Source organism: Serpula lacrymans (genome assembly GCF_000218685.1).
Source record: "Serpula lacrymans var. lacrymans S7.9 unplaced genomic scaffold SERLAscaffold_1, whole genome shotgun sequence".
NCBI lineage: Eukaryota > Fungi > Basidiomycota > Agaricomycetes > Boletales > Serpulaceae > Serpula > Serpula lacrymans.
The window spans coordinates 4,271,672-4,299,593 of NW_006763290.1; the positions used below are offsets into that span (position 1 = coordinate 4,271,672).

At 43.6% G+C, this 27,922-nt stretch overlaps 8 protein-coding genes across 8 annotated transcripts; 2 read left to right on the forward strand and 6 right to left on the reverse strand.

Annotated features, from left to right (window-relative positions):
- Positions 1-4,196: 4,196 nt before the first annotated feature.
- Positions 4,197-5,257, reverse strand: SERLADRAFT_404832 (uncharacterized protein; the record flags this gene model as incomplete). The annotated part of the gene is made up of 4 exons (XM_007312656.1): positions 4,197-4,568; positions 4,745-4,839; positions 5,075-5,162; positions 5,219-5,257. The coding sequence occupies 4 exons, from the start codon at positions 5,255-5,257 to the stop codon at positions 4,197-4,199; spliced, it is 594 nt and encodes a 197-aa protein (XP_007312718.1).
- Positions 5,258-7,625: 2,368 nt separating this feature from the next.
- Positions 7,626-8,127, reverse strand: SERLADRAFT_455118 (uncharacterized protein; the record flags this gene model as incomplete). The annotated part of the gene is made up of 2 exons (XM_007312657.1): positions 7,626-7,853; positions 7,917-8,127. A coding segment is annotated over one exon (207 nt), but the record flags the coding sequence as incomplete, so codon positions are not given.
- A 417-nt stretch (positions 8,128-8,544) lies between these two features.
- On the reverse strand, positions 8,545-9,864 carry SERLADRAFT_455120 (uncharacterized protein; the record flags this gene model as incomplete). The annotated part of the gene is made up of 7 exons (XM_007312658.1): positions 8,545-8,923; positions 8,977-9,122; positions 9,175-9,399; positions 9,456-9,501; positions 9,555-9,635; positions 9,700-9,722; positions 9,781-9,864. 7 exons carry the CDS (start codon positions 9,799-9,801, stop codon positions 8,854-8,856), a joined length of 612 nt encoding a protein of 203 aa, XP_007312720.1.
- Positions 9,865-9,962: 98 nt separating this feature from the next.
- Positions 9,963-11,034, forward strand: ATG16 (autophagy protein; the record flags this gene model as incomplete). The annotated part of the gene is made up of 3 exons (XM_007312659.1): positions 9,963-10,047; positions 10,104-10,545; positions 10,605-11,034. The coding sequence occupies 2 exons, from the start codon at positions 10,309-10,311 to the stop codon at positions 10,926-10,928; spliced, it is 561 nt and encodes a 186-aa protein (XP_007312721.1).
- Positions 11,035-11,425: 391 nt separating this feature from the next.
- On the reverse strand, positions 11,426-12,640 carry SERLADRAFT_412415 (uncharacterized protein; the record flags this gene model as incomplete). Its single annotated transcript, XM_007312660.1, has 4 exons — positions 11,426-11,629; positions 11,676-11,792; positions 12,034-12,084; positions 12,185-12,640. The coding sequence occupies 4 exons, from the start codon at positions 12,638-12,640 to the stop codon at positions 11,477-11,479; spliced, it is 777 nt and encodes a 258-aa protein (XP_007312722.1).
- Positions 12,641-13,470: 830 nt separating this feature from the next.
- On the forward strand, positions 13,471-14,848 carry SERLADRAFT_432479 (uncharacterized protein; the record flags this gene model as incomplete). The annotated part of the gene is made up of 3 exons (XM_007312661.1): positions 13,471-14,141; positions 14,200-14,430; positions 14,482-14,848. 3 exons carry the CDS (start codon positions 13,471-13,473, stop codon positions 14,846-14,848), a joined length of 1,269 nt encoding a protein of 422 aa, XP_007312723.1.
- Positions 14,849-15,287: 439 nt separating this feature from the next.
- On the reverse strand, positions 15,288-16,571 carry SERLADRAFT_432480 (uncharacterized protein; the record flags this gene model as incomplete). The annotated part of the gene is made up of 4 exons (XM_007312662.1): positions 15,288-15,704; positions 15,756-16,045; positions 16,107-16,196; positions 16,232-16,571. The coding sequence occupies 4 exons, from the start codon at positions 16,569-16,571 to the stop codon at positions 15,288-15,290; spliced, it is 1,137 nt and encodes a 378-aa protein (XP_007312724.1).
- Positions 16,572-26,791: 10,220 nt separating this feature from the next.
- Positions 26,792-27,742, reverse strand: SERLADRAFT_432485 (uncharacterized protein; the record flags this gene model as incomplete). The annotated part of the gene is made up of 2 exons (XM_007312663.1): positions 26,792-27,588; positions 27,664-27,742. The coding sequence occupies 2 exons, from the start codon at positions 27,740-27,742 to the stop codon at positions 26,792-26,794; spliced, it is 876 nt and encodes a 291-aa protein (XP_007312725.1).
- Between the last annotated feature and the right edge of the window lie 180 nt (positions 27,743-27,922).

Below are 27,922 nucleotides of genomic sequence, written 5' to 3' on the forward strand. Positions count from 1 at the left end.
TGATAAAGACAATAATGCAGAAGACATGGATCTGTTTGACCTCCTGGGTTCCTTTGATGGCGATGATGAGTCCATTGAGAGGAAAAAATTGGTGTTACCCTTTAACTTAGGAAAAGGCACTTGCAAAATCAAAGGCCTACACCATCTAGTAACTAAGGAGCTTACACTCCGGGAAGGTCAGGCCAACGATACCTTGCATCAGATATGTATTCTACTGGTCAAAATTTATATCTGTTCAGGACAAATGTGAGAGTGGCCCAGGGCTCTCAAAAGAAAAAGTTGAAGGCTTGGGCAGAGGTTACCAACATGGAAGCTGATGTCAAAGTCCACTCAGCCATATATAAGAAAGACCAGCATGCAATCATATATCTTTGGTTCCGGGCAGAAATATGACAAAAATATCAAGAGCTTAAACCAGACCACCTCAAGACAAGTAACCAGCTTATAAATCCCAATGCAACTGGACTCCACAACACTGCATTGCCATGGTTTTGAAGCATGATTCTGAAAGGTGACACCTCCCAACAGACCTGGATGTCTGAATGTATGTGCCCCAGCCTGGTCACGGTTTCATGGTATCAAACAGCTAACATTTAGTATTAAAATACAGTTTACTGGGTTCATAAAAGCCATGTACAATAGATGGATAGAGAAGACATTCTGGTGCATCTCAAGATGAAGTAGACAGTTCAGTACTTTCAACATCAAACTAAGTGTTGCAATGGTTTTTGAGATGCCAATGAAATGGAGGCTAAACCCAGTCATGTAGCATATGCATAGAGGCAAATCAGGATGTGGAACCATGTCTCAGAACAGGCAAAAGACTCATTCCAGAGGCTAGGCATAGTGGTTTGAGGAATAACTAGAACAGAGGACCAATGAATAATACCACAATTTAATAGATACCCGGGGTCCATTATACTATGTAATAGTAGTCCAGTATTCCCGGGCTTTGTAGCAGTTAAGTACTCCCAAGCTTTGTAGTAATACAAAATTCCCGGGCTTCTACTAGCTCCTAGTATCCAACTACAGTGTGCCCGGGTTTCACCCTTTTTATTGAGCAATCTACTATGAAAAGCTACAAACTTGCAGCACTGATGTACCCAGATCAAGGCAGTTCTGCTGTTATTCCACATTTATAACTGCATAACATGATCATGTGAAGGTCCTGACCATCCCGGGGTCTTCACCCTGCATATTGTATGTATATACTCCCTCATGTAATATGCAAAACATATTCTCTCGCCGCTGCAGGGTGAAACCCCATGATTCAGCAACTTTGCACTAAATGCAGCTATAGTCCCACTATGAAACTTGAAGCAAAAACTTGCCCCGGTGAGCTCCAGAATGGCCTCACCATAGTCTCCTATGCTTGCCAACATGTTATACCACTCTGCTTTGGAGAGACAATCCCCGTGTACTCGTGTCTCCTGGTTGCTGATGATAGATAGCACATTGAAGACTGAGCTCCATGACTTGAGTACTGTCACATTATCCATATGGTCCTCAACCCGTACCAGCGCCTCCCGGTGTCAATGATGAGAACTGTTGTTATAAAACCACACACAAAAACAAACTAACACACAATCCTCCCAGATTCCATGGAACTTGTTTATGGGCTTTGCCTCCTAGAACAGTGGGTGCTCTGGTTGTTCGTGAGGTGGTATGTATAAGGATCCTTCGAAGTAAAACCCAGAGATGTATGGGTGTGGGTTTTGAGGAGGAGGGATAGTTGGAATATAGAAAGATAGGGGCTTTGTGGTGAGTATAGATGAGCACTACCTTGCTAATTGTAGCACAAGGTAGGTTTGAGAACGACAATATGATGAGGTTCCCAGTGATAGCAGGCTCCTGACGCACAGACTGTAGTGCTCAGAAGGACTCTAATTGAAAGGGATGACAATGACTTCAAAAGTGGGAAGTGACGATAACAGCAGTTGACAGTGGTAGCAGTGGGAAGTGTTGTGACCACACTGGATCACAAGCAGCAGAGTAGTGAACTTGAAATTAGAGAAAAAGTCTGGAATGGAGTTCTTGTTGTTTTTTACAAGGTAAAATACAAGGGTTTATATAGTAAAAGAAAAGTAGGCTATGCACAGTATAGCTGTGCAAAAAAAATGAGAAAGAACATGAAGGAAGGAATGTATGCTGACGAATCCTGCGTAGGTAGTACAGGATAAGATTGTCAAAAAAGGAAAAGAAAGGGATAGAACAATGAATGCTGTGAGTAATGTCACAGGTTTGTACAGCCATAAAGTAAAGTCCAATAGCAAAAAGAGAGCAGGAAAATCATGATGTCATGGGAAGATACAGGTAAAAAAAGAGCAAGGCAAAACACTATCAGTATCAACACAGTTCCTTTATTGTCAGTCAGGCATTCTAAAAAAATATGTGTCCATAAAAATGATTCAAAAATCAAAAATAATCACACTGTAAATGAATGTTCTGCTGAAAAAAAAGAAACTGGAGCCACCGGTCCACCACCTGGTCCAAATCCGACAGTTCCATGGCCTTACCAATGGACTGGTTGTGTTGGACCACCTGATCAAACGAGGGAGGGAGAGGAGTAGTTCTAATTTGGAACAAGTGAGTCCCAGGCAGCGTGTGGTAGGTGTAGCTGTAGCAAAGACAATGGACAAAAGATAAGTGTACCCAAGTAAATGGGACAGCGATGAACATGGGTGATGCAAGGGGATGAACCTTTTCCAGCTCAAAAACTACCCACCCACGCTCCAACCAGGCAAGACGAGCGACCGATGTTTTGATAGTATATAATAGCAGATTGATGTCATGAAGATGGACCTGTTGCCCTATTTGGACCGGCCGCCGGGGCTTTGCTGATATCAGCAGTGGCACGTGGTAGTCAACGGATTGGCGACGGAAGTGGATAGGAAGTGGTGACATCAGAAATGGTGGGGGTGCAAATAAGATAAGGAGGAGGAGGGTGGAGGTGACGAAAAAGTGGATTAGAATGGGGATCCAGAAATGACCGTCAGGTGAGAATAAAAAGGAGAGGAAGGGGCCCATGGTGGGGCTGGGCAAAGGAAGGGGAGTAAGGGACAAAAGCGAGGGCGCAATGCAATGTGTAGCCAGTGGCGACGCGAAAATTTGCCAAAATGCCAAAATGCAGAAAGTACCGAATGGAAAAGCAAAGGTGAGCGTGACTGGATTGCCTAATAGAGGTGGTGCTGATCAGCCACAAGTTCGAAAAAGGCAATATTAATTACTATTCCACGTGGCACTGTGCCTGTGTGGCGCAAAGGTGAGTCTTTTTGAATATTTGCTTTGTTATTGACACCTGTCCATGCTACCAATCAACTTTGGTGCATGACAACGCACCTCGTTTATCTTGGGCGATCTTGTGATTGATGGCATGAATAGCATCAAAGGCCCTTAACCAAGATGTAACAACGGAAGCTTGGAATTGAGGTTCCACAATCTTGAATTAGTTGCAACCATTGAATTCATCATCTGATTCATCACTTGACATTCCATTGGGTCCCAACTGTTGGAGGATTTTGACGTGACAGTGAAATGCACCTTGGAACATATTGTCTGTGGCAACGTCCAGCCAATGGTGAAAATGAAAAAACTTCCCATATGTTAATAAATTATCCCTCATATTTTTAAAAAAATTGAATGTACTGAATGCTTCTGTTGCATGCAATTTTCATGCACCACGTGTAGCTTCTTCTCTTGAGCTGATTTAGACAGTCTTTCCCATTTTGCCTTAAGGCCCTTGACATGCATATGAAACTGGTGCATGATGGTTTGCAGTGCCACATATGTTTTATCAATGCCATGAAATGAAAAAAAGTCATCTGCAAACACATGTGCCGCAAACTTATTCCATGGGCTCCTGGGTCCAGAGACAATGTCAATACGTAAGTGGTCCACAGTACAGCAAACAAGACAGGCAAGGCCCTTTTCCATGCTGGCCTTCTATGTTGCCGCAAAAAGTTTCAACTCCACTGTAGTTACCATCAAAGTGAGTTTGGACGTGCCAAGAAGCCTGTTGATGTGAGATGCAACTGCATGCTGTTACCAATATTAGCATTTGTAATCATAAAGTATGTATAAAAATACAGCAATTATTTTTGAGATATCTGGTTGGCAGACAGGATGCCTAGTAAGCTTAAAATTGAGCTTTGAACAAAACACATCGAGACCAGCAGGTTCTTCTTGCAAAGTGCAATCTACACCAAACCCCTCAACTGCTTTTTTGAAGTTGTTGGGGTAGACTCCTTCACCAGATTGTTTTCTCTTGAGGGACTATCCTCCGCCACTTGGTTGTTCCCATCATTTTCATCATCAGCGTCCATATCCTCTTCCATATCCACCTCCTTCTGTATCACCTTGTTGGCGTCCATATCCTCCTCCATATCTATCTCCTCCCCCATCTTCATCTCCTTGTCATGGTCAGCCTCATTAGCATGGTTGGTGGGTTCACTTTGAGTGTATTCATTGGGACTAGTATTGGGTCCGCAGGGTGGTGCAAAAAGGCCGGAGGCTGACACGTCATCTTGATGACCAGCAGATACAGACCTTACATGGAGGGATTGCAATAACTACCAACAGTAGTAAATTCAGGAAAAGGAGGCTGCGTGGAGGGTGGTTTCTTGGGGATTGGTCATAGTGTTTGATCCTCGTGATGTTCCACAGAAAGTTCAATAGGGAAAAAGAGGGGGGTGCAGATGGTGGGGAGTGAATGATCATATCTTCATGGAGTGGGTGTTTCCTTGACATTTCCCAGAGGTTGTTTGGTGCATATTGGTGAGCTAATAGTTGGCAGCGGCATAGCAGGTGTTGTAGGAGCAGGTACTTTCTCCTCCGGAATATCTAGATAATGAAGAAATTAATAGTCAACAGTTGGGAGATGAGATGAGAAGAAAACATACTGAATGCTATGGCGGAGGATGGAGCTTTCGAGATGACCAGGGAGAATATCTATCTTTGTGCTTGGGATAATGGTCGGCCATGCATGATGTAGCGGATGTTTTGGAAGGGGATAGTTTCTCTTGCAAGATGTCTGAATAAACCATGATAGATACATCTAATAGAATAAAATACCTACAAGATGCTGCGTGGAGGATAGGATCCGGCTGGTATTGCAAGCTCGAGTCTGCTGCAACAGCAAGTTTGTAGAGGTGGGATCGGACAGACTGGCTGTGCAGAGATCTGGTGGTGGTTGGTTGTGAATGTATGTTTGAAGGCTCACATGCACTTGGAGGAGAAAGGCTGGGATTTGGAGAGCCATGTGCAGAATACATTAGGTATCCCTGAGAATTTGCAACTTGGGCTGCGGTCTCCAAGTGATCTGGTTGACATTGAGATAAATGCTGGATTGAAGCTCACCAGATTTCCCTTTGTTTGTGGAGCTTAGTTCTCGCATTTCCTGGCTTTGGTTTGCATCTAATATTATATGGTTAGTGTGAGACTACATACATCAACACTTGCACTTACGCGTAGACGAATACGAAGTAGAAAGTATAGTTGCATCTAGACCAACCAAACTGAGAGGCACTAAGCTCAACTACGTGGTCCACTGGCATGGCTATCCAGTCTCAGAGTGTACTTGGGAACCCGACACCAACCTTACACATATCTCCAATTTACTTGCAACTTTCCACAAAACGCATCTCACCACCCCTTGCATCATCACCGCTTCTCTTCACTTCCGTCCTTACAAAAATTACATCGCGACTTCTAAATCTCCGATGCTTTTTAATTAGATTACCAACAAGTTCCAATGTGCCGCTTCCGGACTCATGAGGACACAAATCTTATAAAAGGGGAGCTAATATGAGGAATCAATTTTTCTTATCACATTCCCATCTTATCTGGTTATCCGATTTATTCCCTGTCCCTCCTCTTGCTCTTGGACTAGAAATCACGGCTGGCATTCTGTTATTCTTTTTTTTTTTCTTTTTTTTTTCCATTCATACTCACGTCCTATTGTATTTACAACAAAGAAGGACGGCTGTAGACCCTTGAGAAGATATCCAGATGACATAGCGATGATCCAATGCTGTGTCTGGGAATACTTCGGAGGAATATTGATAAGCAAGGCAGCCTATGAATCAGCGCCTTCTCATGGGCTTACTGATACAACCTATTATACACCTTTTTTCAACAAACCTTTGGTAGAAGTTGCCTAAGCCAAGGAAAGTCCAACCTAAGATTAAATTAATCTTCTACCAATACTAATAAATCTATGTGAAACTCAGCCGCTGCCCAAGAGGCTATAGAAACGACTGTATTATTTACCTATGTGAAACTACAATTAATGTTAGTTTAAGGTGATCTCTAATAAATGTAATGTAACATACCTCAGCCGCTGCCCAAGAGGCTATAGAAACGACTGAGGTATTTCTATACTAAGCCCCCTACTACTTATAGTCAGAGGTGCTACTCGCTACAGTATAATGACTCCTAGGAGAACAATGGTGACTCCATGGAGAACAATGGCTGCTTCGGCAGAGACCGGGTTTATCCGGTTTTGTCAAATACTACCTCTCATGTGATTAGTAAGTACTATAGATCAGACCACTTTCTCTATCTTTTCTTATTGGTTAGTTGGTTGGTCAGACCACTTTCTTAACTCTTCCTTCTTTCGGTCTAACCGTTGCTGTTCACTATATAAGGAAGTACATACTCGATGTATTATTCCTTAGTTCAATATTAGTTTGGATTTGCGCTTATACCGATACTCTTCAACCTCAGTACTCTGATTCACCACCCTCTTCAGGGACTTAACCAGACATCTGTTGTTGTTATATAGCTTTGTATCTATTGCCTGACAGAATATTGAACTCACTCACCTTTGAATCCTTTGCCAGAGCAAACCTTTGGAAGACCATCTTGTTATATCTCAAAAAGACTGTCGTTGCCTTTGCACTGGTCTAAACCCTTATTGTCACCTTCTTTATACCTCCATCATCCCTATCCCTCTCCTCACCCTCGCCATCGACCTCTTACTATCTATACCACCACACTTATCACCGTCCAATCCCTTCAAACTGGAAATCTCATCTACCATCACCACTCTCGTCCAATTCCTCGTACTCTTTGCCATCATCCAATATCTTCAGACCGAGCTCGTCAGCGACATTGTTTACCTTCACCGTGTCTACATCCCAACAGCACTCAGAAGAGTGGGTGTCAGAAGCGGACCGCAGACACCAGAGAGATTTCCTCGCAGCCCTCAACAAGCCGCTCCCGGTCCTCCCCATCCCTACCGAAGCCCATACCCCAGACACAGAAGAAACGGTCAAACAGATCACTGAACTTTATCAAAACTTCTCTGCTTTGTCTTCTCCAATCGATCCAATTGGGGAGATCATCCTCGACATAAATGACACTCTTGCTCTCACCCAATCCATATTTTACCATTCCGCCATCTGTAGGAGAAATTCTAGGAGCCTCAAGGAGGTACTCCAACGTCTCCGGCAAGGCACGGAGAGAACTTTTAATCTTCATATTCCTGCAGCACGGACAAATTCCGTTGAGCGACTACTTTGAGAGTCTAGTACGCCCGAGTTACGAGAACACTCTGCCGTTTGTGAGGTGGCACTCCAGGAAGTTGGTTACCATTACTGCTGTTTATGGCGGGCTTGTTTACAGGTGCAGCTACTGTGTCCGAGTTGTTGTTTTTTGTGTTAAACTCATCCAAATCTTCTGCAGCATCACTGGAGAGATCTGAAAGATAACCAACAAAGTTGTGAGAACGAGATTCCGGCACATCAGGAGTGGTTACTGTGGGAGGAAGCGGCTCTGGTGAAGGGGCTGCTGCTTGACTTGAACCCTTGCCAATAACAAACATCTGGCGCATCATTGCAACTTGGGGATTGCTACTGACTCAGACAGTCCAGGTGAGTAATTTCAACAATTAATATCTGAATATTGACCTCACTCACAACGTTTGTGCCGCTTCACAAGCTTGTTCATGTTCACGTGTTTCTTTTGCGTGACGTTGCTGTGTACTCTGTGGAATGCCTGTATATCCAAAGGCTCAGTTCTTCTCTACCTTCTGCCATGCTGTGGCTGTCTTTGGTGCAGCATTTTTTGTGTATCCGCTCTGCAAATTCTCAACCTCATCATTCAGCACCTTCAGGTTTGCCTCCAGGTCACTCCCTTCCAATTCCTCCAAGCTTTCATCAACAACTGACAGTCCTTCATCATTAAAAGGTTCATAGTCACTGCCTGAATCATCCCAGATGCAATTGACACCACCCTCATATCCGCAGTCAGAATCAGAGTCGGAACCAATGGCAGTTGGTGATGCTGTATGTGGGACACTGTCTGGAACAGCGGGTGCGGTACAAATGAGATTCTGCTGGGGGATATTGTCAGAGGAGGACTGAGTTCTTTTTCTAACTTATCCCAGCTCTTGCACAAGCAGCAGCGTCTTTCTGGTGCTTTTGGCCATCAAGGTGAAGGTTTCTTAGTACTAAAAACGCCTCTTCAGACTTATACATTCTTGGATCCAAAATATGCAGTTGAGTTCACCGAGATCAGAGCACCTCGAGCATGTTGGAAGCCTAGCTACGGTTAGTGCCTCAATATAGGGTTAGGGTTACATCCAACTTCGTCGATTTAGCGCCTGGACAAATGTAGCGGCCTCTAAGTGAACCGCACCATAGATGGTCATGGACGAGATTAATTTCCTCAATGTGCTCTTTTACCAGGCGAGAGAAAGGCTGGCAATACTCGAGGGTTCCATGATAAGGCCTAACGTCTCGATTGCAAATTCCCTCAGTACTGTAAACACAGCTGAAACTTGGATTCAATGACTTCTCAGCAGGTTTTGGATCAAGTGTTTAACGTATCAGGGTAAATAGAAAGATGCATGAATTAACAGTTACATCCATAACTTTGTGTGCTCTCCCGGTCAATCTGTATAGGATCAGGATAGTCCACATACCTTCAGAAATATGACTTAAGCACGAGGTCAATGCATTAAAATATGAGACCCACAATTGTTCTTCAGTTTCTTGCTGCAGCGCGTTTTTCGCTACAGTTTGGAAAGCTTGTTCAACATTTATAGCTTCCTTCGCGGAAGTTTCAAAATAAGGTATATTGCCTTTCGATTGGCACCATGTCATAGCACGCTTCTGGGTGACCTGTATGTATGGAAATATGTGATAAACATCTATGTGATTAACCTTGACGCACCTGTCTTTTGTTTTCTTCTACATCGATCTTGTTTCCAAGGACCACAAAAGGAAAACTTTCCGGGTCGTGAGGACTAGCTTGGATAAGGAATTCGTCACGCCAACTGTCTAATGTCTCAAAGGACTTGGCGCTGTTAACATCATACACTAAAACACAGCAATCTGCTCCACGATAGAACGCCACACCAAGAGATTGGAAACGTTCCTGACCAGCTGTATCCCATAGCTGGCAGTTAAAATCAGCTACAGTAACAACTTAAATCCGGGCAGGATAGATTTCACCTGCATGGTAACAAGTCGATCATCTACCACAACTTCTTTCGTCAAACTTGGAAGAGAATACTTCAGAGAAAGACAACGATATGAAATGTTGTCACGCACAAGTCAGCACCAATAGTTGCTTTATACTGGGTGCTAAACCGTTTGTTGACGTATTGATTCATGAGTGAAGTCTTCCCAACCCTGAGGTTTGCGGGAATAAGAAACGCTGAGCAGGAAAGAAGGGCTGAAGATGTTATGAACAAACCCGCTGTCTCCCAAGATGATAACCTGCAGACAATCCTCTTGATTAATAACTATTGTCTGCACTCAGATTGCTTTCATATACCTTTAGAAGTACACGTCCCATTTATGCTCTATCACTCCCTTAATAACGATATGCAGACGTTGCGTTGGGTAGGAAAACAGTATTGAAAACACTTCACGAAACAGGAGGCGAAGTAGCCCAGGACTTTGAATCTCCGCTTGAAGACTGAGTGACTCTCTTTCAACCTCATCTGAACCATGGGGGCACCTTCTTGGCAGGAAAAACTTCGCTTGCGAATGGTAGAGCGCAATGCAAGAGAATCTGTATACGCGTCTGTGATTGAACAGTGTACGTCTGACAATGGACTTGGCCAATCTCAAGTGGAATCTCATTCAATTGTCAAGATCGAAGACTAGCACAGCAAACTAAACTACTAAAGGAGCGCAATGCGTCTCTGCTGAAGGCAGTAGGGTCTGTTCGCGCAAATACAAATAGTTCAGTGCCTGTCGTCCCAGGAGCAGACGCTGAAGAGTGCGCTATGAAGTTTGTGGCACATCGAAAAGCTTACTGAATTTTAGTATATTTAGCTATCCGGTTCGAGCAGCCTATATGGCCTCACTCGAGTCTCAAATCTCATCACTTCGTGACGAACTAGCAACAGTTTACAAAACGCAGGGCCAGAATGCTCAGCGTCTTCTAGCAATGAATGAGACTCTAAGGGAGAAAGAGGAGCTATGTCGTTCTGACTCGGAGAATTTGAGGCAAGCACGAGAAGAAGTTATTATGTTCAAGCGGAAAGTAGACCAACATAATGAGCTTATGTTAGAGAAAGACCGGACGGCTCAGGTGAACCAGGTGATATTCTTGCAGATGTTGCCATTATCGCTGAACGTGATGACTTCCAGATACTACACGACGAAATAAGTACATTGCAGCTTGAACTTGGGCAAATCGAAGAACGTAATCAGATGCTCACGAAAGACAACGCAAAGCTTCTCCAGCGGTGGCTCGACGATAAGCAGGCTCAGGTAAACAGGATGAACGAAGCGAATGAATTTTATGAGGACATGCGTTCAAGGCATCAAGCCGTGCTTAACTGGATGGATAGTGATTCTGACAGTCGCATTACGGAGCACAAAGAGAGAGGGGGGAATATCGATATAGATGCCAGTACTTGTGACTGCATTATCGACAACGGGAACGAAATAAGAGCTGAAAGCGAGATGTAGTAGACCACTAGTGTTGGAATTCGAGAATGTGAAAATATTGTGTAGCTGTGACACCTCAGTCAGCTTTTCTCAGTATCAATAGTAGTCACTCAGATGGAATTCTTTGTTGTTGTTGATACTATGTTGAAGTAGTCAGAACTTGAGCCTGATAATAGCATTAAGTCAGAAATTGAAAAGAACCTTCAATATTGACATCTTCACTGCGAAAAACCTGAGATTATGAACCATGAGAATGTCCTGAAAACTCGGTCATTTCCGGCACATTTCAATCGAATTCTTGCTCTGGATGTTCGGTTCTGGAAATCTACACAAAATCTGTAGGTTTCCTGCACATTTCAACTAGATACTCAAGAAGGACTTGGTCGTTTTCTAGAGTCCTTTGAGTTCGCATCAACATGATTGATTATTTTAGTATTTTAGTTAACTTGTAAATAGAATAACTATGTAGGTCTCGAAAATAAACCAAATTATTATTCTTCGTATTACACCACCAACTCAAAAATGACTTCCCTTACTCAAGACGAATTTGAACAATCTGAAATATCCACTCAACTTGTCCTGAATGTCTTAGGTTCATTTGATGTTGGCCTATAATCAGGGTCATCCTCATTGTCAGACATAGCGTTGATGATGAATGCTGCATCATATTTCGGGTCAGTGTATGCCGATAGAGGCCGTTTGCATTTGCGTTGGTCACATTTCTAGCACAGGTAAGCTTATAATTGATTCTTATCAATTCAAACTCACTGATTGTGCACGGGAATTTCTGTGTGCTTTAGATACAGGTACACTGATGGCAATTTCATCGTCATCATCATCAATTAATTGAGCTGCCTCAGACTCTTTCTCACGTGCTTGGACCTTCTGTGTATTGAGACAAAACTGGCGTGACATGTATTGGAAACGTAGGTGGATTCATTGTTTGAGGTCCTTGGGAAGTAAGAGTCAAAGCATCCTGGATATGGTGGGAAATTCTGCAGGTGCGTTGTTGACTATCCAAGATTGTATTGCAACTAAATTGCTACTGTTCGTGGCTTCATCTGCTAGCATTTTCCTTTGAACCGAAGGAACGGCTGATTTGTAGCTTGATCAACAGGCCACATACTTTTCCTGATAGAGGAGGGGAAATTGGGTAAGTGTTTTGCTTCCGGTTTATCTACACCCATTTTTCTCATGAACGCTTCATTTATAGCATCCTGTTGATAGCTATAGGTTAGTTTTTTTTATTGTAGTGTTTGCATAATATATTTACTCACCTTGACAATTTTTGAGTCAGCCACTTCAAGGCTTATAATCTCTTTTTGTTCCGGTGGCAGGGTCTCTAAATCAACATTCGACAGATCAATGTTGGAAAGGGAAATATTGGTGTCGGTAAGTGACTGTGTTGTGCTTGCATCATTGTTATTGACTTGTTCGGTTGCCTGGTCCTCTCCATCATTGTCGTACTCCACACATTCTACACCCAAGTTTTTTTTCAAGAAGTCAACCTGTTTTTTCAGGTTTTCAATGTTGGCTTTCATCTGCAGATTGTCCTGCTTCAAGAGGAGGTTTTTGGCATTCAGAATCTTGACATTTTTGTCTGTTAGATCCTTGAATGCAAGGTGAGTAATCTTCATCTCTTCAATGTCTCTTACAGCCGCTTTGAGTAACACAATATTTGTGTTAGGTGCTTGTTCGGCTGATGGAGCTTGGAGTGTTGTGTGAGAGGACATCTGGAGTATTTTTTGGGGGGGCCATAAAGAGATGGTGGCATTAGTTTTATGCTATGTACATGTAGGAGGTCATGTAAACTATACAGCGACATTTTCTTTGCTGTCTATCAAAGTGCAACTCAGAGAAACAGGAAGATATTAATCTATATTGAGGGATCAGTGTCAGTTTCTATTATGTAATACTCAAGGATAGCGAAATGATAATACCTCAATATTGGTAACTCCAGATTACAACAAAGAGTATTGTGGTGTAAATCCAAGTAGAATCCAGTGAACGCTGGCGGCACAATTTGTGCATTTGGTATTCATTCAAGCCAATTAATATCTGGTGAACATCTGGTTGAAACGCGGCGGGAATCTGCGGATGTTCGGGACATTCCCATGTTGCATAATTTGGGTTTTTTCACAGTGCTTGTTGTGCCCTGGCCATGAATGTAGTAGGATAGTGAATTTTGACTGAACCTGTAAGATAGTCGCATCAGCCGCTTGATAATCGATCACAGCACTTAGCACTTCTGGTCTGGAAAATCAGATTCCAGCCAGGTTCAATCCGATGTGATACAGTTGATTGTATCATAATGCATTGCCTTGTAGTGCATAATTCTGGTAATGCATCGACTTTTTGTGAATCCCACAATGGGGTGCGGGGAAAATGAAAAAATATGCATAATGCATAACAGATTGTACTGTAGGCCTTGTTATGCAGTATTAGATGGTAATTTGGGTGAATGGACTCGGTGCAATGTTCGGTTCACTACCAACCATTGTCCTCTATGCATATGTATACTGCTTGAAATTGGGCTTCTGTACAAAAAACCAAATTTGCACCTATGCCTATTGCCGAGAAACGAAAACCTCGCGACAAGCCTTGCCCATACAACCGCCAGCTGAGAGCGGCGAAAAACAAAGATGCACCTGCAACTTCTGCAAAGCCTCCAGTGCAGAGATCAAGACAGAACCTTACACTAGGAGACTGGCTTACTGTCTTCACCTACATTGATACCCACCCCAATACACCACAAGCAGACATTGTTGCACACTTTTGCACCTTGAAATCAGGAGCGCTGATCTTTACACAGTCAGCTTTATCACAGAAATTGAAGGATCACATCGCATTGGAGGCTCGCATCAATGACAATCCAAGTGCTTTGTCAGCAAAACACCCGCGGATTGTGACAAGACCTGATGTTGAGAAGGCCTTAGTCCTGTGGATCCAGAGCATGGAAGCCAGGGGCGAGCACTTTATTGGGCCAATGCTGAAGGAGAAGCAGAAGCACTTTGAAGATAATTGTCAGGTGCCAATTGAGGAGCGGCTGATAGGTGATGGATGGGATGCATCCTTTTGTAGGACCTACAACATCCAAGAGTATCGCCGGCATGGTGAGGCAGGGTCAGTTGATCTTGATGCAGTCAGTGCCGAGCGTGAGCGGTGCCAAAAAATTCTCTTGCAATTTGCTCCGAGAGATTGGTGGAATTTTAACGTAACAGCCTTATTTCCATTGTGAGTTTTCTAACTATGCATGGCATTCTAGAATCAAGCTGATAAGATTATCTCACAGTGCTCCACCAGACCGAGGCCTCGCAACAAAGCAAATGAGTGGGAAGAAAAAGGAGAAGTTCCGAATCTCCGTTGGTCTTGCATGCAATGCAGATGGGAGTGAGAAGTTTGAGCCCATTTACATTGGGAAGTCAAGAAGGCCATGCTGCTTTAAAAAGCAATCACCAAAGCAGCTTGGTATTTATTACCGGAATAATAAGAAGGCCTGGATAACTACTGCACTGTTTGAAGAGTAAGGCATGCCCACATTTAGTGTCATGAGAGTGCTAATTGCAGTATACAGATGGATGAAGCATTTTAATCTCAAGATGCGAAACAAGAACCGTCAGGTCTGCCTATTTGTAGATGGCTTTTCTGCACACAAGCTATCATACCAACCAACTAATGTTCGGATGGAGGTTTTCAAAGCAAATATGACTTTGTTTGTGCAGCCATGTGATGCAGGCATCATCTGCTGCTTCAAGGCTGGATATAGGAAGACTTACTGTGCAAAAGCACTTGACCTTGATGAAGCTGGCAAGAGGGACATTTATTCAATCAATTTACTTGAAGGTATTTTGATGGCGAAGGCTGCTTGGGAAGCAGTTACATTGACTACTATCCATCACTGCTGGGATCACAGTCAAATTCAACCGTATGTCAAGATCTGATTTTAATTGCTCTTGTTTTCAAGTTCTAGCTATTCTTTGCACAGAGATCCCTCCATTCCAACAACTATCCCATATGATGATGTGTTACGCTTGGGATATGCAAGCCTGGTAACACTGGGTTTCAGATATATAAGTGGTTTCTGATAAGCTCGTTGTGGACGAGTTTGAGATGTATTCTGATGATGAGGGTTTCAACTGATGAATATCAAGTTACACTGTTGAAGCGTACAATTGTATTGGAGATAGTAACTATAATACAGGTCTGTATATATAGTGTCTACTTTAGGGTAGGCATTTGTGTTGAACAAATGAGGACGGGTGATACTGAAATAGGCAATGTGTATGGGAAGGTATATGCAGGTAGCGGAGTGTAGCTACTTGTGAAGGGAAATAAAGTCTATGGTTAAGTACAGTTTGTAACATTACCCCCTTTTTAGGTTTAGACTGCTCCAAAGTCTCCTAGTTCTCCGTCTACATTATATTGTGCGTCTTCGTCAAGATCATTGTGTTCGTTGTCTAATCCCCAAGAGTCTGCCACAAAGGGTAAGTTGCATTGCCGGTTGCACTCATTAGCTCGGTGTCCGGGCACGTCTAAACCACACATAGAGCAGGTATGGCATCGGCAGTAGATGGCACAATGGCCATATTCTTGACAGGCATAGCAATGTCGGATATGAGGGCGACGGCGTCGTTCAGAAGAGGATTGCGATTGAGTAGGATTAGAGTGGTCGGAGATGGGTGAGGGCCTTTTGCTCCCTCGCAAAGAAGCCGAGGTAGCTCCTTCATTGCTCCTCAATGGCCTTCTAACCTGAGGCGACTCATTGCTTGACATAGGTGTCGACCTCCTGTTCGACTCCTAAGAGCGATTTGTGTGAGCAGGTGTGCACCCCAAAGGGATAAGGAGTACCCGCTCTGGGCGCTGCCTGCATAATTGGCGACTGCAACAAGGTGGAGGGAGTTGGAGGAGGGGTGTTGTTGGACGCGTAGGAATCAATATGACTTGCAATTCTTCTACTGCATTGGCTTTGGGGACTATTGAGTCAGTTGCGAAGGAATGAGTTGGGGATGATGGAGCGGGCGCAGGTAGAACAAGATCTGGCGGAGATGGGGGATATGCTAGTTGAGGCGACTGCGGTGAGGTTGGGGGGTGATGACCTGGAAAAGGGTGCCCCGTTGTTGCGGGAAGGCTCAGCAAATCTGGGGGAGGGGAGGTGAGGTACCCTCGTTGAGCAAGAAGGTTCTTTGCGTCAGTGCATACGGTTTAGCCACCTGGGCGTAGGAATGCTTTGACCGCTCCTTTCTCTCCATTCTCGCAATTCTTCCTCAAGCGTCATTCTATGGATTCTATCTGCAAGTGTTCCATGAGCAAAGTTGCTCCAGTACTCAATACGGAATTGTTGTCCCGTGTAAGCTCATCTACCAACAAACCCAGTGAGACGGTGACTGCGTGTAGTTCATCAGCAACAAGGAGTGCGTTTTGCCAACGATGAAACGTGTCCAGTGGGTATGTGGCGGTAGGGCATATAATGTTAGACTGGTGAAAAAGATAAAAGTAGGCGCGCCTATCTGACATCAGTTCGGTGGCGTCAACGATGTTGGTTTGTTCACGAGTGAGGGCTAGGCGGTGTGCCCATTGGGCTTCGGTGAGTACTTGGGGTTCAGCGAGGTATGGGGGAAAACGGGGAGAATGGGTTTGTTGGTCGATGGGTGTGGTCTGAGACATGGTATTTTTGGAAAGTGATTGTGAGAGGGAATCCTGTTAACTTGTTTCACAGCTTGTGTCTTCTTTTATATTCGTTCAGGATTTTGGAAGCATTCCGTAGATTTGCTTCTTCTTCCCAGGAGTTTTCGGCCAATGGGTAGTCCTTCCATTTGACTAAATATAGGTATCCTCTTTGGTTCTTTTTGTTACGTAGAATTGCTTCTACTTTGTATTCTTCTTGGTCATGATTATCTCCGCTGGTGGTCTGATGTAGTTTTCTCTGTGGGCTTCAGTTTGTTTGTACGGTATTAGAAGGGCGGCGTGGAATACGGGATGGTTTTTCCATGTGTCTGGGAGTTTTAGTCAGTAGTTAACTGGTGATATTTTTTTCAAGGATGATAAAGGGTCCTTCTTGCTTCCAATTGAACTTTCTGTAGGGTGTTCCTTTCTTTTTTAGGTTAGTTGCTTCTAGCCAAACCTTTTGTCCCTTTGTAAACGTAGGTAACGGATGTTGTGAGTTTTTTGCATATGTGCTCTTGCTAATCCGTGAGCTTGCAAGGCTATAGTTCTTGCTTCTAATAAACTAGATAGTCTTTTGCTTACGGCCGGTATGTTGGTTGTTATTGGTGTCGAGGGGAGATCCCTAGGATGGTATCCCATCATGAGGTAGAATGGGGATTTGTTCCGTGCCAAATGTGGTCTATGATTGTGATCCGTAAATATGTTTCTATCTCTTGGTTTACCCTTTCTGTTTCTCCATCGGATTGGGGGTGGTATGCCGTTGATAGATTAACTCTGGTCTTGAGTAATCTGGCTAGTTCCTTGGTAACTTCTGATGCAAACTGTGGTCCTCTATCGGATATGAGTTTGTTGTGTAGTCCAAATCTTTTGAACACGTGTTGGTGAAATAGTTTAGCTAATGCGTCAATAGTTTTCCTGCATGGTGATAGTATTACCCCCTTTGTAAGGCCGTGGTCTACCACAACCATGAGGCTGTTATATTTGTTGCTTTCTGGCAGATCTGTGATGAAATCAACGGAAAGGTTTTTGAATGGTTTGGTCGTTTTTGGGCCCAAAATTGGTCGGATGGGTATTTTGATCGGGTTGGTAATCACCTTGCTTTATTGGCATGTGGCACACCCTGCGACATAATCTTTGATCATTTGTGTCATACCTGGCCAGTAGTAATATCTGGTTACTAATTGGGTTGTCTTCAGTTGTCCAGGATGTCCAGCTGTTACCAAATCGTGCTGTTGTTGAATACATGCTCTTCTCTTGGTTCCGATGGGAATATAACGGCGGTTCTTGTAGAACACATTGTCATCTTTGATGGTCCAATCTTTGGGATCCAAGTGCATCGGTAATTTGCTCCCTTCGCGTAAACTGTTTTGTATGTGGGTGAAAAATGGATCTGTGGTTGCCACTGCGGCAAAGACGGTTTTTGGGAGTAGTGGTGTATCTTGTTCTTCTTCTTCTGTGTACAGGTCCGGTTTTCTGGATAGATTTTCCGGGATTGTCATTTGTGTTCCTGGTATGTGTTTCAGGGTATAATTGTACTGTAAGAGTAGAAGTTGCCAGCGTCTTTGTTGTGGTGTCAATCTTCTGGCTTCTTGCCAGTATGTGAGATTTTTGTGGCCGGTTAGTATCTCTGTTGTGTGGGCACTGCCTAGGATATAATGTTTCCATTCTTCTAATCCTCTGATGACAGCGAGCAGTTCCTTGTCGTATATTTGGTAGTTCTTTTCAGCGGGGGACAACATTTTGGAGAAGAAGGCATATGGATGCCATACTCCATTGTCATCTGGCTGGTTTAATACCGCCCCAGTTGCGTGTTTGGATGTGTCTGTTGCAATTTGGGACGGTTTGTTCGGATTGGGTATCTGAGTGACCGGTGATCTGCTAAAACAGTATTTCAGCAGTGCAAATGTGTCTTCTTCGGTTTTTGTCCAGTTCCAAGTTTTTCCTTTTTCCAGTAAAGCATTGAGTGGCTTAGCGAGTTCCGAGTAGTGGCCAATGAATTTGCGGTAGAAGTTGCCAAATCCAAGGAACTTTCGCACTTTGTGGATGTTGGTTGGTGTAGGCCAATTTTGGATTCCAGCTAGCTTTACTGGGTCCATTTGCACCTGGTTGTGACGGACGATCATGCCGAGATATTTGATTTTGGCTACATCAAACATGCATTTTTCTAGTTTCAGGTATAGGTCGTTTTTGCTCAGGTGTTGCAATACCCTTTTTGTCCATAGGCAATGTTCTTCTGGTTCTTTGCTGAATATGAGCATATTGTCCATGTATATGATAAGCCATCCTTTGTCTATTATGTCTGCAAAAAGGACATTCATCATGTGTTGGAAAGTGGCCAGGGAGTTGCACATGCTGAAGAACATTACTATGGGGTTGAAGAGTCCTTTTCAGGTTTTGAATGCCGCCTTCCATTCATCTCCTTCTTTTATCCTGACATTGTTATATCCCCAACGTAGATCTAATTTTGTGAAGTGGGACGTCCCATGGAGTCGGTCTATGAGGTCGGGGATCATGGGTAGTGGGTAGGGATCTCGGACTGTTTGTTCATTAAGTTGTTGGTAGTCTTGGCATGGTCACAAAGATCCATCCTTTTTGTCTATGTAAAAGAAGGGGGAAGCCATCAAAGATTTGCTTGGTCTGATATATCCTTTCCAAAAATTGTCGTCAAGGAACTCTTCGAGTGCGGTGTTTTCTTTTGGTGATAATGGGTAGATTTTACAATCCTTTGGTTTAAACTCCGGTTTTAGGTTTATGGCATGATCATAGATCCTTCTCTTGGGTAGTCTTTCCAAAGCCTTTTTGTTAAAGACCTGTGCAAACTCTTTGTAGGTTTCGGGTAGTTCCGTTATCTTTTTCCCAATGTTGTTCTGGATAGCTAATTCCATTGCAGTGTTGGTTTTTGCAAAGATCCGTGTTTCGTGCACATAGTTGATTAATAGTTCTGCTTGATTGATTGTGATGGTGCGAATCATGGATCGGTCGGAGTGTGATTGGATGGTGCGAATCATGGATCGGTCGGAGTGTGATTGGATGGTGCGGATGGCGTGTTGGGTAACCACGCTTTTTGACGTCCAGTCTATTGTGGGGTTAACCTTGTGGAGCCACGGGTATCCTAGGAGAATGTCTTCTCCTCCTAATCCGGTGATGAGGAATTTGCACATGGCATTCCATCAGGAAAAATGGGGGTAGCTATATAGAGCTCTATAGCACTATAAGTACTCATAAAGCTATTATAGTGGTCAAACCTGTTATAGAACCTCTGCCATCTATAGAGCCTCATATAGCTCTATAAATGCTCTTATAGATGTTGGAAATTGTTGTGTGGCTGATTGAAAAAAATTAACACAAACAGGATTTGAACTCTCAACCTGCTAGTCAGCTTTTGGGTGACTAAGCAACCTACAGCCACACATCACATTTATCCACTACACCATGAGAGCTTATAAAATGTATTATACAGGTGTTATATATTGACCTTTCATGGACTTAGATTATTTCTTTACTCATTGTCACAGTTCGATTGCAAGAGATGGGGAAAATATTTTAATATTTCATTCAGTCTTTCAGATTACAACTGATTACCCTGTCTTTTGTACTATAAAATAAATTTAAGTGAAACTCAGCCGCTGCCTAAGAGGCTATAGAAACGACTGAGGTATTCCTATACTAAACCCCCTACTACTTATAGTCGGAGGTGCTACTCGCTACAGTATAATGACTCTTAGGAGTACAATGGTGACTCCATGGAGTTCAGCCAACAATAGCTACCAGCTACAACTCGGAGGTCACTGGTCATTGAACATCCTAAACAGATCCTCTTGATTTCAATCCTGCGCCAATATCTGACCTCGTATATACAGTGACTCCAAAAACCCTTTCCATATTTACTCTGGGTGTTATGCATGAAGCATACCATCAAACAGCTTGAGTATTACACTTAGCTTTGGTGGAATTATAAATAGTACATACTCTTGACTATAAAATTGCCTCATAGGCATAGGTCATGCAATTTGGTTCAGATGCTATAGAGATATGGGTAATTTAAAAAAGCAACACCATGGAAAGGGTTTTTCACTTTTAAACTGATGACTAGAATCTTAGTTAAAACATTGAATATTTGCCATTATGTGTTGGTACAAACAAAGATATATATACACATAGTATGTCTGAGTTTAAAAAAGTTCACACACTTCTTGACTCTCAACCATCATCATGGTCAGATCCCTCCCTCTTACTCAAAAAAGCTTTCATTGCTTGATGCTGGCTACTCTGATGAAGCCATTGCCAACCAGACTGGTGTTAGCCTTTCTACTATATCCAAATTTTACTCCAAAGAGCATTCTACCCTACCTAAAGCTATTGGAGGTCGTCCTTCCAAGCTTTCACCTACCAATATCTGACATGCCCAACATCTTATTACTTCTGGCAAAGCTGAAAATGCTGTTGAAGTGACCAAAGCCCTTACCAGAATCATCAACCAGCCCCTCTCATCCAATACTGTTTGGTCTCATTTGAAGAAATCTGGTATGAAGGCTGTGGTGAAGTCCAAACACCCTCTTCTCTCTACTAGGCATCACAAAATTCATGTGGATTTTGCCTATGCCCACAAGGATTGGACTTTGGCGGACTTCGAAAGAGTAATATGGTCCCAGATAACCTTCTCCCCTACTCTATGTCCACACCTGACATGCCTGACACACCAGAGCGCCCAAAGTTTTCCTATAGTGATCCTACCTATGTTATTGATCTTCATTTGACACCAATCTTCCACCTAGCTTCTACGGCCTCCCAAACCCTCTGAGATGAGCTAGCACATGGTATATTTTGATGGGATCTATCTCATAATGACTGACTATGATGCATACAGCTGAATGCCACAAGCACATGGATTTATAGAGAGAACATCACACTACGTACATAGGCACTTTCAGCAATGGTAAAAAACTGGTGCCGAGTATTACCAAACTTCAAGATATGGCTAGTGTGCACAATCACATCTCAGAGTATATACACTAAACTATACCTTTATTTAGGCTGTAGCATCCATGTCAAATCCACCGTACATGCATTTCAGATGGTATTGAGATGACACGAACCACAAAAATATGGTAGAGGCCCATAAGGCAATGACTGTGTTTGTGAGTGGGATTGCTGGGAGATGTCTCATTACCAGACTAGTTGCAAGAAGAGTCTCGGTCAGTACAAGGGCTAAACTTTGGTGGCAGACTCCAGAGGTGAATTTTGAGTGGTGTTTTTTTTTGGCCAAGGAAAATTGTGATATGCGACATATGGTTTTTCATAAACACTGGGTGTACTGGAGGGGCCTATCTCTTTGTGTCCCTTGTCCCCTGTCCCTTGTCTCTTTACTCCCTTGTCTCTCATACTAACCATTTTCTCATCCACCACTAATAGACCCCAACATTGTGCAACAGATTAAAGGTACATTTACCTACAAAAAGTAGAGCAATGGATTACTGAGACACTTGATATGTAGAAGTGTCAGACCCTACCTTGAAAGGCTTGCAGGAGAAGAAGCAGAGTTTAATGCAAGATATACTTGCTAAGAAGGCTGAGATTAGTCAAATCAAGTCAAATATGGATCACAAAAAGAGAGGAGGAGGAAAATGGTACATTGTCGACTTTGGAGCGCTGTGATGTCTATCTTTAGCCTTTATCATTGCGGACTCAGGCACATAGATCTTGCCTTTGTAATAGAAGGGCCCATCTTCCCATAAATAATGTTCATTGCCATGAAGGTGTGCCTTTTCTTTTAATGAGATGTCTTTCTTGAAGACATCTAGAAGATCGGAATCCTGCCCAATTTGAACATTTGCAACCCTGGATTGATTCATCAGGGTGATACCTTTGTTGTCATCTTCAATACCATACCATTAACATGATTGTCTCTTCTAGATAAAGCATCCGCTTTGTGTAACAACCAAGAGTTAGTTACTCTGACGCACACAGAACCACACTATAAAAAAGATGTTGAGGAAGTGGTTACCCCTTAAGCTGCAGAGAGTTTGTTGGTATATAACAGAAGAACTCACTGAGGAGTCTCCTGGATCTATTGGGGTATATATACTAATACAGAGTGTTGTTACTTATGTACTGTACAGTTGATAAAGTTAGTGGCTGATGATGTCATGGGGCCTAGCCCGCATGACCAGCTCCACTGTGTGTGAGAGTTGTATCTAAAATAAGAAGAAGGCAATGCGGCGTGAGAAAGAGGAGTTTGAACAAAAGGGGAAGTGCCGTGTGGCACCATGTGTGAAAGCTAAAGTGTACAAGGTTAAAGCGGAGAATGAAAAAGAAGAAAAGGTCCGAAAATTGTGTTATTGTAACACTACCCCCCTTCTAAGGCTCGACTTCCAGGCTCGACCAAATACCTGAGGTGGTAGTTAAATTTTCGGGCATAGGTTGAAAAAGGGAATTAAAAAGTTTTGAGTCCATGCCTCTAAGCTTCCTAGGAGCTGAGGGGTTCTTAGAATAAAATTCTTGAACAGTATCACGGGAATTGTCCAGATGGGCTTCTGGTTCCCACATTCTGTCTTCATCTCCATAGCCCTTCCATAGGACTAGGAACTCTAATTTGCCACGCTTCAAGCGTGCATCTACCACTCGTTCGACTTCGAACTCTTCTTCACCTTCCTGGGTGACTACAACTGGTCCAGGCCGGTCTACATGCTGTCCTGGCAGCGGCCCTTTGTAGGGTTTCACACGGCTAATATTGACCGTGGGTACTACCCTCATTTGTTTTGGGAGCTCCAGCTCCACTGCGTTGGGTTTGACTTCCTTAATCCGGTAAGGGCCAATCCATTTTTCGGTCAGTTTTCTAGACTGCCGATCTTTTAACTTTAAGTGGTCGGTATCTAACCAGACCAGGTCACCGACCTTGTAGTCAGGGGCTTTAGAGCGTCTACGCTCTGCCCTGTCTTTCATCTGCTCTGCAGTTTTGAATAGCGCCTTGTGCGTTTTGTCCAAGACAGACTTCATGTCTTTGGCCATGTTCCCAGCAGCCTCGTTCTTGCTTTTGCCAGGTTCTACACCCATTCTGGGGAGGTACAATCTAGTAACCTCAAATGATGCCTTTCCTGTAGCCAACGACTGTTTGATATTATATGAGAACTGGGCTATCTTTGGCCACTTGGCCCAATCCGTCTGCCTGTCATTAATAAATATCCGGAGATATTGTTTCAACTCCTGGTTGAGTCTCTCCGTTTGTCCATCAGTCTGCGGATGGAACACTGTTGATAATTTAGGTTTGATGCCCAGCATCCGGCATAACTCTTTCGTGAATTCGCTAGCGAATTGAGGTCCTCTATCAGAGATAACCATTTCTGGTAACCCATGGATAGACCATAAAAAATCTTTAAATAAATCTGCTGTACCAGCGGTGGTAATGGTTTTATTGGTAGGTATGAACACCACTTCTTTGGAGAAGCGATCCACTACCACCATTACTGAATTGTACCCATTTGACTCGGGCAGGTCCGTCGTAAAGTCAATCGATATATACTGCCAGGGACCAGCTGGTATCGGATTTGGCATAAGTTTACCGGCCGGCAGTTGGTGAGAATTCTTAGCCATGGCACATCTCAAACAGGATTTTATGTATTTCTGTACGTCTTTGACCATGCCAGGCCACATGTAGTTTCTGGAGATCAACTCCATTGTTCATTGCCACCCAGGGTGCCCAGCCACTGGAGTGTCGTGATGTCTATCTATTGCCTTGATCCTTGCGGACTCAGGCACGTAGATCTTGTCTTGAAAATGGAAGAGCCCATCTTCCCATAAATAGTTTTCATTGCCGTCAAGGCGCACCTTCTCTTCTGAGGAGATGTCTTTCTTGAAGACTTCTAGAAGATTGGAATCCTGCCCAATTCTAACATTGGCAACCCTTGATTGGTCTATCAGGGTAACACCTTTGTTATCATCTTCGATGCCGTTGGCATGATCCTCTCTTCTGGACAAAGTGTCTGCTTTCCCCATAGAGCTTCCAGGCTTATAAATTAATTTATAATTAAACCTTGACAAATATACCGCGTAGCGGGCCTGTCTTCGGTTCAAGTCTCGGGCTGTCATAAAATACTCCAGATCCTTATGATCAGTCCAAATTTCAAAGTGGTGCCTAGCACCTTCTAAATAGTGCCACCAGTGCTCTAAAGCTCAAATGATGGCGAGCATCTCTTTATCATAGGTCTGATAGTTGCACTTTGTAGGCAACAAACTATGTGATAAATAGGCACAAGGCCTCCAAAGATCGTCAGGGCATTTAATTGACAAAACAGCCCCAGTAGCAAAATCAGAAGAGTCGGTTTCTAGCCGGAACTCTTTGTCTAATTCTGGAAATGCTAATATGGGCGCTGTTGTAAACACCTGTTTAAGCTTATCAAAAGCTTCTTGTTCTTTGGCGCCCCAGTGCCAAACAATGTCCTTTTTAGTGAGATTGTTGAACGGTCTCATGATTTTTGCAAAGTTTTAGATATACCTTCGGTAGAAATTGGCTAAGCCAAGGAAGGCCCTAACTCCTTTGACGCGAGTAGGTTCTGGCCAATCCAAGATAGCTTAAACTTTCTCAGGATCCATCCTGATTCCGTTCTGGCCTATGATCATACCAAGGAAGTCTACTTCCTTCATTTTAAAATTACATTTTTCAGGTTTGACGAATAGGTCCCGTTCCTGTAAGTGTCGAAGGACTTCTTGCACGATCCTGTCATGCTCAGCCTCATTGTTTGACTTTGTAAATATTAACAAATTGTCAATGTAAATGACAACACAGTCTTCCATATCCGCAAAGATCTTGTTCATTATGCTCTGGAAGGTTGCCAGTGAATTGGTTAACCCAAAGAACATAACGAGGGGCTTGAAGGATCCTCGGTGGCACGTGAATGCAGCCTTCCAAGCGTCTTCTTCTTTGATGTGTACATTATTGTACCCCCATCTGAGATCCATCTTTGTCAAGATCTTGGCACCAGCCAATATGTCTACTAGCTGACTGATCAAAGGCAGCGGATACACATTTTTAACTGTGTGCTCATTCACGTAACAATAGTCCATAATCATACGCTTCTTACCATCCTTTTTAGGAATGAAGAACACCGGGGACGTCATAGGGCTTTTGGAAGGTCTGATGTAACCCTTCCTAAGCTGTTTGTCTATGAAACTTGATACCTCATCTCTTTTTGGAGCAGAGAGTGGTATCATGTGTCCTTTTCTCGGTTTAAAGGTGTCCTTCAAATCTATAGCATGGTCCCAAGGCTTAGCCTCTGGGAAGTGCTCTGATTTATGTTTTGAAAAGACTTTCCAGAAGTCATGGTACTCAGGAGGTACCAGCCTCTTAATCTCTTCTTCGGGTTTTACCTCATCATCGTCATCGTTGATCTTTTCTAAAGATCTGAGCTCATAAATGTGACCAGCGTTTATCTTCTCAAGACGCTCGTTGTGATGGACATGATTCAGTTTACCCAAGTTTACACATTCCTGAGGGCAACGTGACAATGTGACAACCCCTGTCTGCCAGTCGATCTCAGGATTGTGTTTAAATAGCCAGGTCCAGCCCAAGATTAAATTAATCTTCCCTAGTTGGGTAGCTTCAGCGGTGACTCGTTCTCTGTGTCCTTGGTATTCGACCACAAAAGAACATTTGTGTGTGATACAGCCACCTGCATTAAGTGTACCATCAACATTATAGACGGGAATAGATACATCTAATTTTATAAGGGGAAGTCCAATTTGCTCCGCCCAGGCCTGATCTATGAAGATTCCATTAGCGCCTGAATCAAGCAGTGCGCTGGTTGGGTGTACTATGCCCCGGGCAAGGTTTTCCACACCAACGTCTAAACGGATCTCCTTTTGGAATAAATATGTGCGTATCAACACACGCCTTGGGATTTCGGGAAAGGGTGGCTCCAGCAAAGAAGAAGGGGTATCGAAAGTTACATGTTTTTCTATTTTATTTTTACCAGAATCAAGCACCCTAGTGTTTGTCTCGCCGGGGCCACACTCCAAGGGAGATGCTGGTGCAGCGGTAGTATCACAAATATTACAGTTACAATGTTTCATACAAGTACATACTTCAGATAATAAATTTAGAAATCTATTTACAAATTGGGGAGCCATCCCCGTCTTTCCTTTATTGCTCGTGCAACACCCCAGAGCAGGGGCCACCTTGTTGTGGTTTACTTCATCGCTCATAGGAGCGAAGGCACCCAAGTGACCTAAGCTCTGAACTCTTTTCCCTGAGCCTTCATTTCAGCAGCCTGCTGATCGTAGAAGAAGGCCCAGATCTTGTTGTAGGATTGACCGGCCAGAGTCTGGAGCCAATCATCCGGTTTTTCGGATTCTAATTGGCGCGCATGGTGCCCTTGATTATTTTTTTGTTGAGCGGCCTGCGCTCCTTTTCTGCAGTCTTGGGACATGTGTCCCTCTTGGCCGCAATTGTAGCAGTTCCCCTTGAATCTGCGCATCTGTCCTCCTTGGACCGCACCAATATCCATGGGGGCTCCCTGCCCTGGTTGCAGCCCAAACAGCTTGAACCCGTGAGAATGATTATGATGGTTTGATGACCCAGGGCACCTCTGGGATTGGTTGTTTTTGGTGGTCTCGCCACCTTGGTGCATTTTGTAGAGCTCTATGGCCCTACCTATTTTCCGAACCTCCTCTGCTGTTTGAGAGAGATTCTCATTTCTCATATCCTGCAGATAAAGCTGTTCTGCAATGTGAGGGTTCACATTGCGTTCCAGCAGCTCCACTGCATGTTCATTACCAAGACCCCCTTGGATGGAGAGGGCCAGGAACCGGGTTACAAAATCATCCGTCCTCATGTTGCCTTGTTTGAAGGAACAGATCTGCTGACATGCCCAGTCACGCTCAGCTTGCGGCTTGAAATATTTTTCGATCTCTACTTTGAGATCGTCCCAGGTGGGCCACACTCCCGCAGTGTAGCACTGCTGCAATCTAACTTGGGCGTATCGACCCGCCACAGGTCCCTTTAGTCGAGATAGCACCGCAGTGGCTACCTCAAAATCGTCGGCAAATGCGCGCCAGTGTCAGCGACAACTTCGACTTTTTTATTGAATTTCTTCTCAACCGAGGGGGTTGCCGCAGGAGGATTTGCCTGCAGCTCGGCGAGTTGACTTGTTAACTAACGCCTGAATCTGCGCACGCATGTTGTGCAGCGGAGCGTTGATATCCGGTTGCGACGACGTGTCGACTTGTTCTCTTTGTAAAGTAAATAAAAAGACGTAACTGGGGGTCCCCGTTTGCTATCTGCAGATCCACCTCTTCCCAGCTGAGTATCGGATCTCAATCTCTGACTATCCACACTATAGTATTTGAAAATGTATATA